We start from the raw sequence: 20,530 nt of genomic DNA, 5'->3' as shown, positions 1-20,530 counted from the left end.
CCTCCTGAATCAAACTTCAAAACCAAGATAGATGAACTTCTAGCACTAGCTATCAGCCCCACCATGGTAATTAATAAATTAAATTTCAATGTTTGTCTCATGCAGAAGATCAGACTATGGATAACTGACCTCTGTAGCCTTAGAATGGATTTCTTCCTACATATGAGATTAATTAATTATGCAGATATTTCTGTTAGAATCATTTCAGAAAATCTTAAGTTTCAGATGCAATAAAGCATTCTAAGCATGTTAAGTACTCACCAGAGTATCATCACTCCTAGCGACACTCATGTTACTTCTGGACAAGAAAGATCTTGATAATCTTTGGCACAAGGATATTAAGCGCACTGATTGCTTTTTAAAAATAAGAAAGAGCCATATGTAAAAAAAATCAAAACAGAATACTTGTGATAAAATGCTATTGCAGAGATTTTAAAGGAATACCATCATATTAGCAAAACAAACTGGAATTTGACTTCAACATCCCCCATCTCCTTTTTATATTGCATTTGAACCTTCAATTTCTTTTGACATTTATCACCTAAATAGGCTATTCATGCGCACTAAACAAAGCCACATAATATTTCTGGATTGCTACTATGTCACCAAGCTGTTCAAATACAAAGCAAAACAGATTTGTACTACATCCTCTTGTTCACACTGAAAACATCTAAATGTACATATTTTAAAGTATGTAGACAGAGAAAACCTAAACTGAGTGCAAATTAGCTGACAGCATTCCTTTAAAAGCCATATTACAAAACAGTTTAAGATATTCCTAGACCCACCATTTCATTCTAGGGCAGCAGACTAGTACTTAAATTTTATAAATACCATAGATGTTTACCTAACACAGACACTAAACTGTGGCAAAAAAATTGTACTGCGTAGCTGCATATTTTGTCGCATTGGTCTGTAGCTTAGCAAAATCACCCTATTTCTTGGACTCTGTGACCATGAATAAAACTCCTTTTCTAATAATAGCAACCTCTGTTGTCTCATGTTTCATCTCTCCTCACGATAAACAGATCTCTCATGCAACAGTCCTGCCCTTGCTTAGTATCAGTGTGAACTCCCCAATGTGCACACTGAAGGAGGATGGACAACTGTCTTGATGAACTGCTCCTTGCACAGATCAACACTTTCGGCCAATACCTTGCCCTACTTCTGGAAAGATTAAGTGATGGCAGCCTTCTAAACAGGTTGGCAGTCTCAGACCAAAAATCCTTTGCAAAAGAGACTCGTTTTTTTCCTTCCTACTCTGTTGAGTGTTGGCATAACTACTGGAATAATTAATTCTGTGAGGCCTGCTTAAGAGATATTTGATTTACTGGGATTACTGTCACAAAAATGTGTACCTACACTTAGAAGTGCCTCTTCTCCGAAAACATTACCAAGACAGATGACGACAGCATACAGCTAGATGCATAAAACAAACAATCCACACACTAGCATTTGTATGCAGATCATTAACAAAGAAGTCTTCTCCCAGACGACCATACTCAAGCATCTAATTCATTCCAAGTGACAGAGGAATGGGTTTCTTCTTCCTTCTTCTCTATTCTTAAAGACACTGATGTTTCCCTGGAGCAGGTAAGACTACTGCATTTGTATGTCACCAACATTTTGAAGATTTATTGAATGACTTACTTTCCATTTTCGTCGTGCTGCGAACTTTTTGAATTTCTCCATATTCACCGCAGATGCTTTTCTACTAAGTGCTTGCTGGGTGTCTTTAGGCTATGCGCAATAAGGAAAATAAAGCTGTTGTAAAACATCCCACAATTACAACCAGAACTTTCATAAAGCACATTCCTGTATGTAAGACTGTGCTTCAGTGATGACTTCCACTTACATTATAACACTAACTGTGATCATACTGTAATAATAAAGTAATTGTAAGCACATCATTTTAACGTCCACAGCCTAGTGGGGCATGCAGATGGAATTTCTTGAGAAAATGCCATAAAGAAAATCCAGGCTTAAGAGTATTTCATGCAATACTAAAATTTGTTTTTCCTTTTAAACAAAAAAAGCCAACAGTCAACAGAACATTCAGCTTTATCCTTCACCTCCCTCTGTGATGGAGGCATCGGATATCATCTCCTACATAAATCTTGTCTTCTGGGAAGATTTCCCAGATGGTTTTAAATGCAGTCACTTAGTTCCAGTCCCAGTGTAATCAGCTGGATGCTGCTGGGACCCCAAAAAAATCACACCCCACCTATCTATGCAGCAAGCTCTAAGGCTGCACCCTTTGAACCTTCTCATAGGCTAATACTAAGCACCAGCTACCAGTGAAGTATACCAAACTTTACATTATATGATCCCACACTTGAAGTCATTTTTATGGAGAAATGCAGGTAAAGGTAGTGATGGGAAAGGGGAAAAGAGGATATGACCAGTGGGGTGTGGGTAGAATGCCCAGAAAGTTGAGATATAAAGGAACTACCAGGGGACAAAACAACATGTCTTGTTGCAGGACTGGAGACCTTGGTCCCTGAGAGACAAACTCAGACAATGCTTGCTTCAGCAGTTTAAAAGATTGTTTCAACACGTTCAACATGTTTCAACTGTTTAAGATTACCCCACCAAAAAAGCCAGCAAAGCACAGTCAAATCTGTAGTTTGGAGTACTGGTGTAGAAATGTCTGCCCTAGGATGCTGAACTGTGAACTGGAGCAGCTGCGGCACAGATAAATATTCTGCTAACCGGTTGTCTGGGAAGTGGAATGGGGTCAAATACCCACTTTGCATCCCCAAGACCTGGGAAATCAATGGCACTGAAGAGGTTTACTACTCACAATCAGAATACAATATGGAATTGAAAAAATTAGGTAGCCAGTGTTACTACACACGTTAAGAAGAATGATAGGTTCCATTTTCTCCCTCTCAACCTAGTAGCACCACAACAGCTTGATCCAAACCAAACACTTCGGAACACAAAGAAGTGGACCACTGACCCGCATCAACCACTTTCTTCAGTCTAAAGAGGAAGGACAGAAGAGAGATGACCCTTCTTCCCCCAATCTAAATAAGGAGATTCGAAGATTAAAAATGTGAGAGGAAATTGAACTGGATTCAGAGAATGTATCTTTGTCAGTGCAATGCTCCCTGAAGATTAGGTTCTCTGCCTGAGCATGATTTTAATCTCAATAGCGGGCTACTCCCTATTGCTAACTTATACAGAGGGTATGTTAATGAAGTCCACATTCTGCACATATAGTTTTCATACAGACAGCTTTCCAAAACAGTAAGTTATATTGAATGATTATGCCAATTTTCCTTGTTAAAGAACTTGAAAACTGAAAGTGAAGTATGAAATGAAGAATGATTAAAAACAGGACAACAGACAATGAATTACATGCTAACCTTGATCCAAGGATGCAGCAAACTATCTTGAATAGTCATTCTCTTCCTTTAACAGAATAAAAGATAGAACTGTTTCAGATAGTAAAAAATACATACTGCTATTAAACTAGCTTATTAAACTATTAGTTTATGAAACTAACATCTCGAAACATCACATAATTTGAAATACTAGGGACATAAGCTGCAACAGTGCGTACACAAGAGAAACAACTCACTTTGGATCCTTAACTAGAAGTCTTCGTATAAAATCTTTAGCTAGGGCACTGGTATTACTGAAGAACTCTTCTTCAAATTCATAATTCACAGCAGACACATTTGCTAATGTTTCCTGTTTGGTTTCTCCAAGAAATGGTGATGCACCACTTAGACTGCAAGAAAGACAGAACATTCCTCTCATTACATGTTGTAACATTGCTGTTTCAACCCTCTGAGATCAAATAACAGCAGAAAGTGAACACTTTTCTGCTTTAAGACTGCAAATGTACTTTCAGGAAGATGTGATCTAGCAGGGCAAAAAGCTTTGCTGTAATTTCAGAGAATATTGATTAAGATAAAGCTGCTGGGGAAAACCACCTACAGATTTGAAGACAGCTTCCCATGCTATCTCAATGCTGATTAATGGTCATTCTTTCAGTAATTATACTATTGCTTTTATGATCATTCAACTTGAATCATGATGTGCAATCAAAATGGTTTGACTTGTACAGACACCACCAAAACCCCAGAAGATAGAACCAGAATTTAAAAAAACAGCATTTGCAAGAACCACCCATAGATTTTGGTACTTACAGAATGTAAGTTATTACACCAATGCTCCTGGAGTGAAGGGGGGGGGGGGGGGGGGGGGGGCGGGGAGAGAGAAGGATGAGGGAGAGGGGAGAGAAACAGATGGAAGGAGAGAGGAGAGAAAAAAAAAAGGTTAGAACATAAGAATAATCATGAGATATTTATTTCAAGTAAGATCCAATAACTTACCACATATCTGCTTCAAGACCAAGAGGCTCATAATTTACTATTTCAGGAGCTAAAGGAGAAAGCAGGAAGATCAGTACCTAGTCAAAGAACAGATCTATGTCACTCTGAGCCTATATATGTCAGAGGTAATAAGCTAAGACGCTTATAGATAGAAACACCTTAATGCAAGTCTAAGTTGGAGCTGAATGCTACCAATTGCTTATTTAAATTTCAATATGCCATGAATTACACACAAATTACATAATCTGTAATTCAGCCAAACCAAGCTAAGCCACATATACTGTTTCACAGGCTGCGAAAGAATAGTTTGAAGAAACAACAGTTTTCTCACCAACAAACTCTGGCGTTCCGAAGATATTTTTGAATTCATTTCCAAAGTCAATTTTGTGTGCTAAACCAAAGTCAATAATCTTGATTCGAGGCTTTGGTACATTCCTGTCCAACAACATTATGTTTTCAGGCTTTGAGGAGGAAGGGAGAGAGAAAGAGAGATTATACACCAGTACAAAATGTCTGACACATACCAGCATTCTTCAGCACTGAACACTTCTCTTTACCTCCTTCAGCCTCTTGAATTGTGTCTTCAGCAGAAAAATCCCGTATTTGCCTATTACTATCTAACATATACTAAAAATTAACTACAGTAAGTTAGAATTTTATGTTGATGACAGAGTGCTATGATGTCCACAGGGCCAAGATTGTAGATACAACAGTTGCAGTTTTCATGTCGGACTGACCCGAAGTGAAACACTCTGTCTTCAGTAAAGACCACAGGCCCTGTGCTACAGCCATTGAGCATTGCTGGGACCTTGCAAGAAACAAAGTTCTATAAACTAGTATTTGGGCTTGGTTAACATTATGCTCTGAAAGAGGTTTCTTTAACACTGCACAAGCAATCAGGGAGCTATATCTTATTGCCTTTGGGTCTCCAAGAGAAACTTTAGGAGTGGTCCAGCTCCCAGATTTTAAGGGTCAACATACAAAAAAGGATAAGGAGCAGGTTCTCATGTCTTTTCTAGCTATATATTAAAATATGGACTTTGGATTATTTTACAACAAAGATTTGCAAAACCAGAACAAAGATAAAATGTCAAGATTATCATCAAGAAGCCTGCTTTTGCACTCCATCACTATAACTAGCATAGAACCAGCTATTTAGTGTCCATATCCTGTCATGTCCAGAAGCTGGCGTGCTCTGAATAGTTCCTGGAGCTACATCCATCCTGCTCACATTGTTAAAGACTTCAGGAGTCATTAAGGACAGCTCTTCAACATCGCCCTTTTTTTACCTCTATTCCTCAGTTACAGGGGCTGACATGTGCCAATATAATTTTCTTCCTTCCCTCCCTACATTTCTATTGCATACTTCTATTGTTCTGCATACTTTAATTCACATATTCTTGGTATCCAGTGTAAGGATGCTTTGCTCTATTACAAGCACATTGGCAAAAATCTACATTTCATACTGTAAGAAATGTATTTCTTACTAGATTCACAATTCTATTCTCTTGCTGATTGTTATACAAAGACCAAATATATTACTGTAGGTAATGAGGATGAGACTGGAAAAGGTATGCTTATCCTGAAAACCATTCCCCTCCCTACCTCATCCCCAGAACACAGCAACCCTTTAAGAACTGCACAGCAATATAATACAGCAGCATAAGCCTCCTTTTCCTACTATAGACATAGCTGCTGACTTCAGCAGACTTCAGGGAATGTTCAAGCTGCCTACCTCTGAAAAAAAAAAAAAAATCTTACAGAGAAAAACATTCTGAAATTGAAACATTAAAAAAGCCATAACTGAGTTTAGATACAAAAGCTCTCTTTTCATTACCAAAAGGATGCAATCAACAGTTTTTCTAAAAACAAACAAAAAAGCCCTAAAAGCAAAAGAGAAGAGGAAATTAACTGCTCTGCCTGCTCCACAAGAATCTTTGTACTTAACTGTGTACTGTTTCAATTTAGTACCTATATAACATATATGTGAACATAGAAATGAATAAAACAGCAAAAAAAAAAAAAAAGAGTTGGAAAAAAGGCATCCTGTTCAGACTGTTTAATCCAGATCCCATTCGCATTCCGTAAAATCATAATAATAATTTTTATTTCAAGATTGCTTCCTCAGAAAGGTTTAATTTCATCGGAAGTTGCCATTTTCCATGAAGAATCTTACATTAAAAACAGATGGGAACTATTTATGGTTCAGTAATTTCTTTTCAATGGCTGAGCTTTCCCCTGTCTACATAAACTAGCAAAACAAAACTATGGCCAGGATCTGCACAATGGCAGATTTGTGGCTGGTGTTACAAAGGACTTTTAACGGATGTCGCTTACAGTTGTCGAAGTTTTTATCTGCTCAACACACCTTAAGATCAAAGTGGGCAATCTGCAGAGAGTGGAGATACTGAACACCATTAAGTATCTGTTTGAGAAATTCTGTGGCTTCCTCCTCCGTGAGAGATTCCTTCTCAGCTAAGAAGTCGAAGAGCTCTCCACCTGCAACACTTGGAGAGCAGAAGCAGAGTTATTAATGAGCTTGCTTTAACCAATGAGTTCCTTCAAAGGCTGGTCAGCTATTCTCTGACCAGCCTTGAAAAGGATCCAGATGCTTTAAATGTTGTCAATATAAAAAAAGATGAAAATTACTTAATTCAATACCCAAAATAGTTACCCCTCCTCCCCCTGAAAAGAATACAATAAAGAGAGTGTTATATTCAAACAAAAAGGTTTAAATAAACAAACAAACATGGTTGGCTATATCTAAATTTAAATGAAGTAAAACCCACCTACTCTCTGTATGCACATTTAAAAGAATAAAATTAAATGTGAAGTAAGTATACTCAAAACATACTAATGTAACAGCACATCTACAAAATAAAACATAAATTGGCTCATAGTACCAGTAAAACATCAGATTTCCACTCCCCTACCCTCCCACCCCCCGAAAAATACAAAATTTAAACCTTGCTTTGAAATAGTTACTGGTAGCTGCCCTACTATTCAGTTTTTAAACTCCTCAAAGAATTCAACTCTTTGAAAACAATATTCTATTCTTTGAAATAGTGTATGACATTCAGCATATATGTTGGATTTGTACTCTAACATTACCACACCTTTCCTACAAGGAAAAGCCACTACTGCCCTTAAGACTATTTCCAGCAAGTGTTTCAGCTGCACAGGCAGAAAGAAGAGAGGTAAGAAGTGAGGAGGGTACATAAACACATCTAGATTTTGCATTTGAGGGAGAGGAATAAGGTGAAGATGACCCTTTTCTCAGCTCAGTCAGCAGTCTGGCAGGAATGATGATAATTGTCAACAGAAAAAGAGATACTGAAGCGAATAGGAAACATGAACTACAACTATTGTTAAAAACCAACCAATCTCCCTTCAGTTTAAGGGCATACAGGGAGATGACTGTCCACTGTGGCAAACTGTTTCTCCTGTTCATAAAAGCAGTATTACTACCTAGAAATGTCTTAGAGACCACAGAGATGGTCATATTATCCCCTGTATTTTGCATTGTATTGGTATTAAAAAAAATTCAGAAAGTAAATCCTAATTTATGTTGCCTTTCTGTAGGGAAAAAAATAATCTGTTCACGATTTAAAGTTTTGATTATGAAAAATAATGGGATTAACATATAACAATAGCTAAACAGTCTGGGCAAATTTCTGGAAATACATTTGACTTCTTTATCATGTCTACTTTTCAAGAGACTTAATCTGCATTATTGCAATGCAAATTGCATGAAAAGTGTATTTTAATGAGTTCTTGGAGCTTTCACTGAGCTGCCTAAACGATAATGAGAGTATTGTTTTGGTTATTATTTGTGTTGTACTATTTTCTGCATGAAAGCAATTATTGAAACAAAGTGCCATTAAATATAAGAATTATAGACTGGAAGGAAGAGAGGTCATTTTAATAATCTTTTTTTTTTCTGTTGTAGAGACATTAAAATTAAATTCCTAAAGATTAAACAGCGTTCATTATTTTACAGAAGCTGGTCAGAAACATCTTACAAATGGATACACATGCATATTCTCTCATTCTTCGCTTCTGACTGAAAAAATTGCAAAAGGTTTTCCAGCTAAGGTCTGTACCTCTGCAGCACTTTGTGATGAACAAGAACCTGGATGGTAACACAGCGCTGGCATTTGTCTTCATTTCCAGCTACTGGGCTAAGGGACTTACACATCACATGGAATTTGTTTCCACATGTTTCCAGGTGGATGTTTGCTGCAGTTGCTGGGAGGCTGTTAAGTGGAGCCCAGCCGTGCCACGCGGAGCAGGCAGACTCACTGCGGCTACTTCCCCAGCTGTGGGCAGGCATGGCAGCAGCCACAGCGCAACCCAGCACCTTTACACACTCAGCATAGTTTGGCACCGGGCTAACCATCACACAGTTCAGTGAGCCAGCGGAGCCGGACCTTCAGCTGAGGAAGAGGCTGAAAGACTGCACCCAAATACAGAGTTATCCAGTCTGCTTTTCATGTGGATCGCCCGCCCTGTGAAACAGTGAAAGGGCCTGCTCATGCTTAAAGCATGCATCAGCTGTCACAAATGCAGCAGAAGCACTCAGGGCATGCGTTTTCAGCAATGCCAACGTGCAACACTGTGCTGCCCACTCTGCAGTCTAAAACAGACTATGACAGTGTCACACGGGTATGGGTATGTTTTATGGCTGTTACAGTTTGCTCTTATTCCTGTTGGCATTTTAAAGATACACAGTCTCTGTGAAACCTACTAGTCATCTATGAACAGCAGCATTGGTTATACACGTTCCTTTTAGATCCAAAAGATTTAATTCCCAAGGTTTACTTATTTTCAAGATACCTAACAAAGAAACACAACTGTATTTGTATAAAATGCAAAGAGCCTCTTCATCTTCAGCTGCTTCTTATCCACAATAATTCCATTTTGTGCAATTTCATATCCTGAAAGTTTAGACTACATGAAATTACAAGTTTGATGTATGTGTGTTTTTATGCATCTCAAAGATACCACATTTGTGAATAGCTAATGGCATGAGATCGCATATAGCTCTTCTCTAGCACTGCTGAGTACTATCCTCCTGTCTCTGCCACAGGTTAGTTGTAGTGACATTTCTTTTATGATTATACCATAGGCTTTTGTGCTGGTTTTGGCTGGGACAGAGTTAATTTTCTTCACAGTAGCTAGTATGGGGCTATGTTCTGGATTTGTGCTGAAAACAGTGTTGATAATACAGGGATGTTTCAGTTGTTGCTGAGCAGTGCTTACACACAGTCAAGGCCTTTTCTGCTTCTCACCCCACCCCACCAGCGAGTGGGCTGGGGGTGCACAAGGAGCTGGGAGGGGACACAGCCGGGACAGCTGACCCCAACTGACCAAAGGGATATCCCATACCATATGGCATCATGCTCAGCATGTCAAGCTGGGGGAAGAAGAAGGAAGGGGGGGGACGTTCGGAGTGATGGCGTTTGTCTTCCCAAGTCACCGTTAACGCGTGCTGGAGCCCTACTTTCCTGGAGATGGCTGAGCACCTGCCTGCCCATGGGAAGTAGTGAATGGATTCCTTGTTTTGCTTTGCTTGTGTGCGTGGCTTTTGCTTTCCCTATTAAACTGTCTTTATCTCAACCCACGAGTTTTCTCACTTTTACCCTTCCGATTCTCTCCCCCATCCCACCAGGGGGGAGTGAGCGAGCAGCTCCATGGGGCTTAGTTGCCAGCTGCGGTTAAACCACGACAGCCTTATAATAGTGCGAAATAAAATGTTACCTGCATTTCACAGGTAATATACATAGTGCTTGCAAGTCTTGAAACTGAGGTCCAGAGAAGCTACCAGGTTAAAAAAAATTTACAATCTCCCCCCCCCCAATTGGAAGTTAATTAGCAAAAGTGGTAGGTTTTTCCAAAGTGCTGTGATGCTTAAGTACTGTCACTCTAAGTGACATGGCAGCCCTTACTCACGGAGTAGGTGAGTGAGGAGGGATTGGATGTAACACACTCATAGCTTTGTTCCAGAAGCAGCTGTACCTCTGGTCTGCAGGATTTTAGTGTGCCCCTTCCGTGTTATGCACCTCACCCTTAATGCCTAAGGTGAGATCTTGCAAGGGCCCACCTCAGAGAACCGGCCATTGCAACCTCTCCCGTTGGTAACTCCCCAGCTGTGGGGGGTGAGGTCAGTACCCCATGTTCTGCCTTTGGGCGCTGCCATCGCTGGCAAGCACAGTGCCCAGCCAGCTTCTCCTGCTGCTTACTTTTACTGGCAGGGACATAAGGCATGAGAGAAACGGGGTTTTATAGCAACAATGAGTAAAAGTTAAACTAGCACAGGCAAGACGACCTGGAAGCCCAGAAAAGCCCAGCTTCCTGGAAAGGTCCCTCTGCTTCAGGCGGCCTCCAGGGGCCCTTCCTGTATGTGAACAGCTCCAACCCCTGTCCCCACGGGAGCTCAGTAACGCAGGCTGTGTTTCTTAGCTTCCTCTTCACGCTTGTCAGAAGACTGCTTATTCCCTACCTTCATGCTGCCTCTGGCAGGTCTGATATTAAGCTGTACCACCACAGGTATACAGAAAACCATGGTATCGCTGCAAGTCATAGAGGGTTAATACAGGTCCACACTCAACAATCTTCACAAGTTTCACTTCCACAATTAATTCACTGGATTATAGTGCCCCCAGGTCTATCAGCAGAGTCTGCTTTCACAGATTTCATAACCAGACTACTTACCTAGAATCACTAGATGATCTTGACTGGACTTCCAGAGATCACAGATCAAGAAATGGGTTAGAACAAGCCAGTAAAGATACCGGCTACTTAAGCTATTGCAGTCTTCACAAATCTCCCAAAATGCTGTTGGGTTTTCAAGTCTAGCCCTGTGCCTCAGTCAGGATAACAGTCCCATGGTAAATAAACCCCGCACATTTTACTATTCCATGGTCACCTTCAGAGGTGGAGCCACAAGCCAAGCAGAAAGTCCCATTCCACCAATGTACCTGTGCATACCCCATCTCATGCACAGAAGCAGTCTTAATCTAAAGGAGAAGGGGCAGACAAGTCCATACATCAGATGACTGATCTTTTTGAATATCAGCTCCTCCCAAGAAGTACACTGGTTCCACCTTAATTACAATGCCTCAGCCTTGTTTCTAAGTTAGCTTTAGGGTTGCTGGTGCATGAACACCTTGTTGAAATCTGGCTGAAACCAGATCATTGCGCGGGTTTCCAGAGCCATGCACGCTCACTCCCAGCCTGCCTTTGGGGCTCTGCAGAGGGACCCATGCAGCCAGTGTCTAACACACTGCTGCCAGCCACCAGCTGGATACAGATTGCTTCCCGAAGGGAGCAGAGGCAAGAGGTTCACCAAGCACTAGTGTTTCTTCCTGTGGAGCACTTTGGAGTATCTGTACCTAGTATCCTCTGGAAGCGCAGAGCTTCTCTCTGTTCCATTTCTGTGTTTGCTGGTAGGAATTACCAGACAGCTTTCTGAGTTCATCTGTGCCATAACACAAGTCTGATCTCCAAAGTGCCAGCAAGTAACTGATGGGCCCATAACCCTTCAGATTAACAGAGGAACTTGATTACAGTCAAAATTTCTTTACGGCTGCAAAGCCTCCATGTTCACCTTCACATACTGTTTCCCTTTGAAGCATTAATTCTTTAATGTTCTTGTATAAAACCTTTCTCTCTACCTTTAAACTAAATCACAATTTTGCAGCTGTAATAGGTTGTTCAAATGTTTTGCTCAACAAAAATAAGAATTTGTGACTGATGGAGGTCGCATCTTAATTCTAAAGGACAGGTTACATTATTGGCTATGTTATAACACAGAAATCCATATGGGCTGAGTAAATCTATTTTCACTGTCACAACATGACTACATTTTACATTGTTTCCGAGCAGTGGAGCACACGTTTTTAGAAATACTCTGTATAAACATTTTCACTAAAAGCAAAGCTGGTATGTATTGATTCCTTGGTATTTCTAGGTGGAGGTGCTAGCTTTCCTGAACTGATACAAGTAAAATAAAGCTTTGGGTCAACTGCATTCTTTCTTATGAAATGCAATAGTGGTAAAAGCATTTCCCGGCCTTCCTGAAGAAAAGCTGACTGATGTGTTTGCAACCCATGTTATCTCCCTCTGGAAAAGAAAATACATCACACCTGTGGAAAAAGGATTTCTAGATAGTGCTTTTGCAAGTTGCCAGGCTTTCTTAACTATGAAACGGAACTGATCACAAGATCTCAGAGGAAGTCATTATAGGAACCTTCACAGGGAACTTAAAACCAATTAACCTTCAAAGTCAACATGGTCACCTCATAATGACTCAGTCACATGCCATGTTGATCACATTGTTCATATTGTAATAGCACCTAAATGATAATTAATGATTATCTAAGGATTTCTGATTGAGTTAAAAAACCACAAACAAACCCCAAAACCTAAGCCCGAACCCCTTATTTGAAGAAACTTAATGTAGTAACTTGAAGCTTACAAGGTTTAATTTACCTTGCTTAGATTTCAAAACAACATAATGTATAAAGTCAAAGAAGAATTCCAGAACCATTATTCCATTTTCTAAAGCAGATTCAATTTGACAAATTATCTGAATTCTTCTCTAATCCAAAAATTTCTTCCATCAACTTGCAGAAGAAATGTTTTCCCTAAGGATTCTGTGGTCAAATGTCTCTTGTATGACTCCCTGCATTATTTCAAAACAGAAGTTGTCAGCCCAAGACTAGACTGAAATATTGCTACTTCTGTTTTATTTAAGGTTAAGGTGGTTTACATCCACTTAATTTCACAGCCTTTATGAATTGTGCAGTTACCAACCCACCCCTCAGAAGTACAAAATACCAAATATTTTGAAAGAGCAGAACAGCGCTGCTAGCTTGTTACATTACCTACCCGTTGAACAACACTGTACTTAGTTTTCTCTTTAGCTGCCAGAAAAAAAAAAATCAAGGCATGTTACTGCATCACTACACCTTGTCATTTTCATTTCTCCAGCTTCTATTAGAGACACCAACTGTCATGAAATCGTCTCTTTAGTGTGCCTAAATTCTTCAATTACATTGAACAAGAAGCATTGGCCTGAGAATGGCCAGCCAGAAGAACACAGGCACCAAAACCCAGACTAAGATTTAAGCAGTTAAATCCCACTAAGAGGTAGACCTGAACACTCCTGTGAATCTTTCCTGCACCCAAACACAGCTGGTATTTAGGTTTTCATCACTGAAGTTCCCCCAGTGCCCAGAGTCTGGGTAAACGCACATGGTTACCAACCCTTTGGCCCAGTGGAGTGCCTTAGTAGTTTGATCCCGCCTCAGACATTCAAATTTAATGTATGAAGAGCATTCAGGTTTAGCATACAAAAGTGCCATGCATTTTGCTCAAGGACTGCAGAGCCCAGAAGCCAAGTGCTCTCCTTCCGAGATGTGCTCAGTGCGTTGCAGAATCATACTGGCTCTAGCTCCTTTCTTTTCAGCCCTGTCAAGCCTTCATTGTTACCTGTCTACAGGTCCTCTGTGCATCTATCTGTGGGCCTACGGTTCAGGATTTTGAAGTCAAAAGGTGGCACAACATCTACAAATTAGTGGTGCAGAGCTTGCTTACCTGCTGTTACATCCCAGTAAGCACCAAAGATTCAATCCTCCTCTCAAAATTTCGTATGAGGCCACTCGAGAAAAACTTTCTTATGACTTACAGGTAAAATTAACAAAAACCTCTGAGGTATTCCTATCAAAAGACAACTAAAAAGTAAAGAAACTCTGTGCAGACTTCAAGCTTCTCTGGAAGCCAAGCTATTACAAATGTAACAAGTTAGGTTAACTCCCCAATAAGATAGAAGGCAAATTTAAAGAGTTCATCATTATTTGCTTTTATTTACTCTTCAGTGAGCAACTCATGACATCATCAGAATTTTTATACAAGGATCTGTCATCCTCTCCTTGCTCTGTTCTGTTTTGCTTAATATTATGAAGGTACCAATAAGGTGGCAAGTCTTTCTGACACAGTGGGATGCACAGGACTAAATTTTAAAGGAAGTATACAGGAACTAACTTTTAAAAACCCCATAAAACTAGGTATTTAATGCACAATCACTCGTAAGTTAATGTCATTCCTCTCTTTCTGAGCTAGGACTTTCAAAGCTTTCTTCTTCTCCTTTTCTGAATTTTAAAACCAGATATTAATCACTCAGAACTATGCTACAAGAGCTAATGGTCTTAAATTAAGATTTCTAATTCAGAAATGAAGGTATGTTTTTTGCAGAGAAAAGTATGAATACCTAATGCCATCCATAGCTTCCTAGTGAAGAGTCAGCTATTGCTATCAAGCTATTTTAAAAGGCAAGACCATCTGCTTTACTTTTGAGCATTCTAAGGAACTATGTAATTTAGGATAAGGGTATTTATTCTTTCCAGTTGCACCCAGAAACCATAACCAAGGCTCTACAAAGCACCACACACCGAGTATATTTTGTAGGTCTGCAGTCTAAATGAAGACATAATAAAGTGGAAGGAAAAACAAAATAGAAGAGACAGAGATTATGCATCCAAGGTTCCCAGCAGGCCAGCAAAAGGGGAACCAAGTAGGTGCAAAATGTGCTTGAGGAAAGAAAATAATTATCACTGTGCAACAGAGGCATCTGTGTTTTCTAGTCTGTGAAGTCTGATAAAATGATGGCTTCAGCAGAGCTCACTGGAAATAGCTTAGTATTGCTAACATATAACAGAGACTAGTTGCTGCAGCTGGACAGAAAAAAGTACTATAAAATTCTGACTAATTCAATTATTTGTGTGACAGGAGGAAAAAAAAACTATTACAGTTTTAAGTTAGATGAGGAAGAGACAGCATCTTCCAGTTCATATGTAATATGCACAGCATTCCCTGCAAGATGATGAAAGAGTCCACAGAGTAGGTATTTCAAAGGTTACTTCCAAATCAAGGAGACACTTGCCACTAAGTAAGATCTAGAAATATGAAAATATGCCCAATTTCTCTAAATATACCAAAAGACTGTAATAAAGTAAGGCTCTTCAAGAATATCTCATGCTTGTGTGTGACTGTTGAATCTTTTAAGGAAGCATTTGATTTTAAAAGTTTCAAAAATTAAATGTTTTGTAAATTTTTTTTTGCAGGTCAGTTTCCTGACATAAGGTAGTTGAGAGAAAAACCTCCAAACACCTGTGTGGATAAAGTTTTTTGATATGCAGCTCTGTTTTGCATTGAGTGTTGTGAGGACCTTGCCACTGCAATAATTAATGAACTGCCCACATATCTCTGCGTACAAATCACCACCTTGAATACTTTGCTGGCTGACGTAATATTTGCTGTGAGGGAATGAAGTGAAAACTTCTACAGTCAGTCACTCACCCAAGAAACAGCTGATTGATAACACAGAAAAATGTTTGGGAGGCTGCATGCAATACTGCAAAGCTCTTGCTGAACCAGAAGGTAAAAATCAATAGCAAACAGACAACCGATGCTGTTGCCCTGAGACTGTGCACATTAACGTCTGCTGGCAGCCACCAAAAGGGCAGCTGCAGTGGCTTGACGTCTGTGGGCAGCAGCTTCTACCAAGAACAGAAACCAGAGATAATTTTCCTCATCACTGCTTGCGTTATTACACTTGTTTACAGATACAAAAATCAGTGTTTCTTCGGGTTTTTGTTTCGTTATTAATTTCTCTATGAAGCTGCAACACGAAGTCCTAGGACAATCAAAAGAGACTTCAGGGCCTTGGGACGGCTAGTAAGGGACTCTGGACCACAGGTTATTTTCTCCTCTCTCCTTCCAGTTGTGGGCAGCGACACAAGAAGGAACAGAGACACCCAATCTATTAACGCATGGCTCCGTGGCTGGTGTCATCACCACGGATTTGTTTTTTTTGACAACAGGATGGCCTACACAGCACTGGGTTTGCTGGTGTCTGATGGGATTCATCTTTCTCAAAGGGGAAAGAGAATCTTCGCTCAGGAGCTTGCGGGGCTCATCGACAGAGCTTTAAACTAGACTCAAAGGGGGAGGGGGGTAATATCAGGCTTGCCCGAGAGAAGCTGAGGGACGATGTGCCACGGTTAGAGGGAGCGGGCGCCAGCGAGGACACTCGGCCTGTGTCTCCGAGATGTGCGGGGTACGCTGGGGCACAGCCGAAGTCGAGCAGAGTTGAACTAGGGGATACTGAGGCAATAGGAGCCAAGAGGGAAATGCCAGTGAAACGCCTCAAAGCACACAAGGGGTGTTCCTCTATGAAGGAAACATGGATGACAGCCCAGCTGCAGTGCCTCTACACCAATGCACGCAGCATGGGCAACAAGCAGGAGGAGTTGGAAACCATTGTACATCAGGAAAACTACGATATGGTTGCCATCACGGAAACGTGGTGGGATGACTCGCACAACTGGAGTGCGGTGATGGATGGCTATAAACTCTTCAGGAGGGATAGGCGAGGCAGGACAGGCGGTGGGGTAGCCCTATACGTCAGGGAGTGTCCGGATAGTTTAGAGCTCGATGATGGTGATGATAGGGTGGAGTGTCTATGGGTAAGAATCAGGGGGAAGGTCAACAAGGCAGATATTGTGGTGGGAGTCTGTTACAGACCACCCAACCAGGATGAGGAGACAGATGAACTATTCTACAAGCAGCTGGGAGAAGCCTCACGATCGCTAGCCCTTGTTCTTGTGGGGGACTTCAACCTGCCGGATGTCTGCTGGAAATACAATACAGCAGAGAAGAAACAGTCTAGGAGGTTCCTAGAACGTGTGGCAGATAACTTCCTGACACAGCTGGTGAGTGACCCAACTAGGGAAGGTGCCCCGCTGGACCTCTTGCTCATGAACAGAGAAAGACTTGTGAGCCATGTGATGGCTGGAGGCCGTCTTGGGCAGAGTGATCACAAAATGATAGAGTTTTTGATACGTGGAGAAGCAGCGAGGGGGGTCAGCAAAACTGGCACCTTAGACTTCCGGAGGGCGGACTTCGGCCTGTTTAGGAGACTGGTCGAGAGAGTCCCCTGGGAGGCAGCCCTAAAGGGCAAAGGAGTCCAGGAAGGCTGGACATTCTTCAAGGAGGAAGTCCTAAAGGCACAAGAGCGGGCTGTCCCCGGGTGCCGAAAGATGAGCCGGCAGGGAAGAAGACCGGCCTGGCTGACTGGAGAGCTCTGGCTTGAACTCAGGAAAAAGAGCAGAGTCTATGACCTCTGGAAGAAGGGGCAGGCAACTCAGGAGGACTACAAAGGTGTAGTGAGGCTGTGCAGGGAGAAAACTAGAAAGGCCAAAGCTGAGCTAGAGCTCAATCTGGCTACTGCCATAAAAGACAACAAAAAACACTTCTTCAAATACATTAGCAGCAAAAGGAGAGCTAAGGAGAATCTCCAGCCCCTAGTAGACGGGGGAGGGAACACAGTGACCAAGGATGAGGAAAAGGCTGAGGTACTTAATGCCTTCTTTGCCTCAGTCTTTAATAGCAGGGCCAATTGTCCTCTGGGTACCCAGCCCCTGGAGTTGGAAGATAGGGACGGGGACCAGAATGGAGCCCCCATGATCCAGGAGGAAATGGTCAGTGACCTGCTGCACCACTTAGACACTCACAAGTCTATGGGGCCTGATGAGATCCACCCGAGAGTACTGAAGGAACTGGCAGATGTGCTCACCAAACCCCTTTCCATCATTTACCAGCAGTCCTGGCTAACTGGGGAGGTCCCTGCTGACTGGAGATTAGCTAATGTGACGCCCATCTTCAAGAAGGGCCAGAAGGAGGACCCAGGGAACTACAGGCTTGTCAGCCTGACCTCGGTGCCGGGGAAGCTGATGGAGCAGATCATCCTGAGTGCTATCACGTGGCATGTACAGAATAACCAAGGGATCAAGCCCAGCCAGCATGGGTTCAGGAAAGGCAGGTCCTGCTTGACCAACCTGATCTCCTTCTACAACAAGGTGACCCACCTAGTGGATGAGGGAAAGGCTGTGGATATTGTCTATCTAGACTTCAGTAAAGCCTTTGACACGGTTTCCCACAGCATTCTCCTGGAGAAACTGGCTGCTCATGGCTTGGACGGTTGTACTCTTTGCTGGGTTAAGAACTGGCTGGATGGCCGGGCCCAAAGAGTGGTGGTGAATGGAGTTTACTCCAGTTGGCGGCCGGTCACAAGTGGTGTTCCCCAGGGCTCTGTGTTGGGGTCAGTCCTGTTTAATATCTTTATCAATGATCTGGATGAAGGGATCGAGTGCACCCTCAGCAAGTTTGCAGATGACACCAAGTTGTGCAGGAGCATTGATCTGCTTGAGGGAAGGAAGGCTCTACAGAGGGAGCTGGACAGGCTGGATTGATGGGCTGAGGACAATTGTATGAGGTTCAACAAGGCCAAGTGCAAGGTCCTGCCCTTGGGCCACAACAACCCCATGCAACACTACAGGCTTGGGGAAGAGTGGCTGGAAAGCTGCCTGGCAGAGAAGGACCTGGGGGTGTTGGTTGACAGCCGCCTGAATATGAGCCAGCAGTGTGCCCAGGTGGCCAAGAAAGCCAATGGCATCCCAGCTTGTATCAAAAATAGTGTGGCCAGCAGGACTAGGGAAGTGATCGTGCCCCTGTACTCGGCACTGGTGAGGCCGCACCTCGAATGCTGTGTTCAGTTTTGGGCCCCTCACTACAAGAGGGACATTGAGGTGCTGGAGCGTGTCCAGAGAAGGGCAACGAAGCTGGTGAAGGGTCTGGAGCACAAGTCTTATGAGGAGCGGCTGAGGGAGCTGGGATTGTTTAGCCTGGAGAAAAGGAGGCTGAGGGGAGACCTTATCACTCTCTACAACTACCTTGAAAGGAGGCTGTAGCGAGGTGGGGGTCAGTCTCTTCTCCCAGGTAACAAGTGATAGGACAAGAGGAAATGGCCTCAAGTTGTGCCAGGGGAGGTTTAGACTGGATATTAGGAAATTTTACTTTACTGAAAAGGTTATCAAGCATTGGAACAGGCTGCCCAGGGAAGTGGATGAGTCGCCATCCCTGGAAGTATTTAAAAGACGTTTAGATGAGGTGCTTATGGACATGGTGTAGTGGTGGTCTTGGTAGTGTTAGGTTTATGGTTGGACTCGATGATCTTAGAGGTCTTTTCCAACCTATACAATTCTGTGATTCTGTGATTCTCATACATAGCTGGAATGTTGATTTTTAGTTTCTCTCTAAATTCTAGAAAAATTAAGTTCCACAAAATCCTGTCTGATTGTGGTATACTGTCTCATGTTGTAGTCAAAGGAACACAAGTCCCAAGAAAAATACCATGTTCTAATCAAACAGGAAAATGGTCACTTAGCATAGATTCTGAGGACAGCAAAACAGGTTACTTTATGAGCTTTCGGCTTTATTTCTGTTTGTTTGAAATTGTTCTGTAAGAACAAAGAAAGTCGGGTGAGTAGGTCCCTAAGCAAAATGTGAATATTAGAACATTAGAAGAAAGAGATTACATATTTAAGTGTCTAAGCATGACACTAAAATGACAATCTTTTGACTTTTCAATAGCTTTATAGAATATCAGAGTGATTTTGAGAATTACAAAACTTTACAGCAATTAGTGTACTCAGTTTACAAAGGGATCACTAATACGTCACCTTTTCCTCTTCGACCCTCTAACTTAATAAATGCATTACCTTTGTGATACCCCACCTAGCACTTCTTCAACTTGAAAGAACCACACAGGAGTTTGGAAAAGTGGGAAAAAAAAAAAGTCTCCATCTGAAACTATATGGGGATTGTTAACTAGGCAAAACAATTAGCTAAACTGCAATGCAAATAGCTTGCTGAGCTTCACACTATCAAGCTTACAAAATATTAACACACATTGTCAGAAGGAATATGTGCTTCCATTCAATGAACATTAGCGGGTACACACAGACAGACACAGCAGCCTTGCTGCCAAAAGAGCTCCTACCCCATGTGGGGGGGGTGGGGGGAGGCAGAACAGCCCCATTCCTCCTACCACTGCCCATGATTACTGAGTCTTCCTCACAGCTTTCAAGTCCAGACACTGGCCTGATTTCATCTGGACCAATTACAGAGCAGAAAGCAAGCACTGCAGAAGCAGCGATACACAGACAGTAAGGTTATGGACAGAAGAATGTGAGACCTAGTATCAAGTGGAGAGAGGAAAAAGCATCACTAATTTTGCTGTGTATTCACGATACATTTAAAGAGTTCTGAACAAAAACCAG

At 41.8% G+C, this 20,530-nt stretch overlaps 1 protein-coding gene across 2 annotated transcripts in view; it reads right to left on the bottom strand.

Moving 5' to 3' along the window:
- DAPK1 (death associated protein kinase 1) overlaps positions 1 to 20,530 on the bottom strand; it is a 90,379-nt gene that overhangs the window by 29,684 nt on the left and 40,165 nt on the right. The window contains exons 3-10 of one of the 2 annotated variants that reach the window (XM_075527053.1): positions 6,715 to 6,853; positions 4,678 to 4,807; positions 4,347 to 4,395; positions 4,161 to 4,187; positions 3,587 to 3,739; positions 3,372 to 3,417; positions 1,651 to 1,740; positions 262 to 354 (exon numbers count right to left, since the gene is read on the bottom strand). In XM_075527053.1, coding sequence (XP_075383168.1) covers positions 262 to 354; positions 1,651 to 1,740; positions 3,372 to 3,417; positions 3,587 to 3,739; positions 4,161 to 4,187; positions 4,347 to 4,395; positions 4,678 to 4,807; positions 6,715 to 6,853 — 727 coding nt within the window. The remainder of the gene's footprint in view (positions 1 to 261; positions 355 to 1,650; positions 1,741 to 3,371; positions 3,418 to 3,586; positions 3,740 to 4,160; positions 4,188 to 4,346; positions 4,396 to 4,677; positions 4,808 to 6,714; positions 6,854 to 20,530) is intronic. The other variant, XM_075527051.1, reaches the window with a different exon arrangement.

This window comes from Mycteria americana, chromosome Z (genome assembly GCF_035582795.1).
Source record: "Mycteria americana isolate JAX WOST 10 ecotype Jacksonville Zoo and Gardens chromosome Z, USCA_MyAme_1.0, whole genome shotgun sequence".
NCBI classification, from domain to species: domain Eukaryota; kingdom Metazoa; phylum Chordata; class Aves; order Ciconiiformes; family Ciconiidae; genus Mycteria; species Mycteria americana.
Note: the sequence above shows the minus strand (reverse complement) of the source record. Positions and strands in the feature narration are given on the sequence as shown.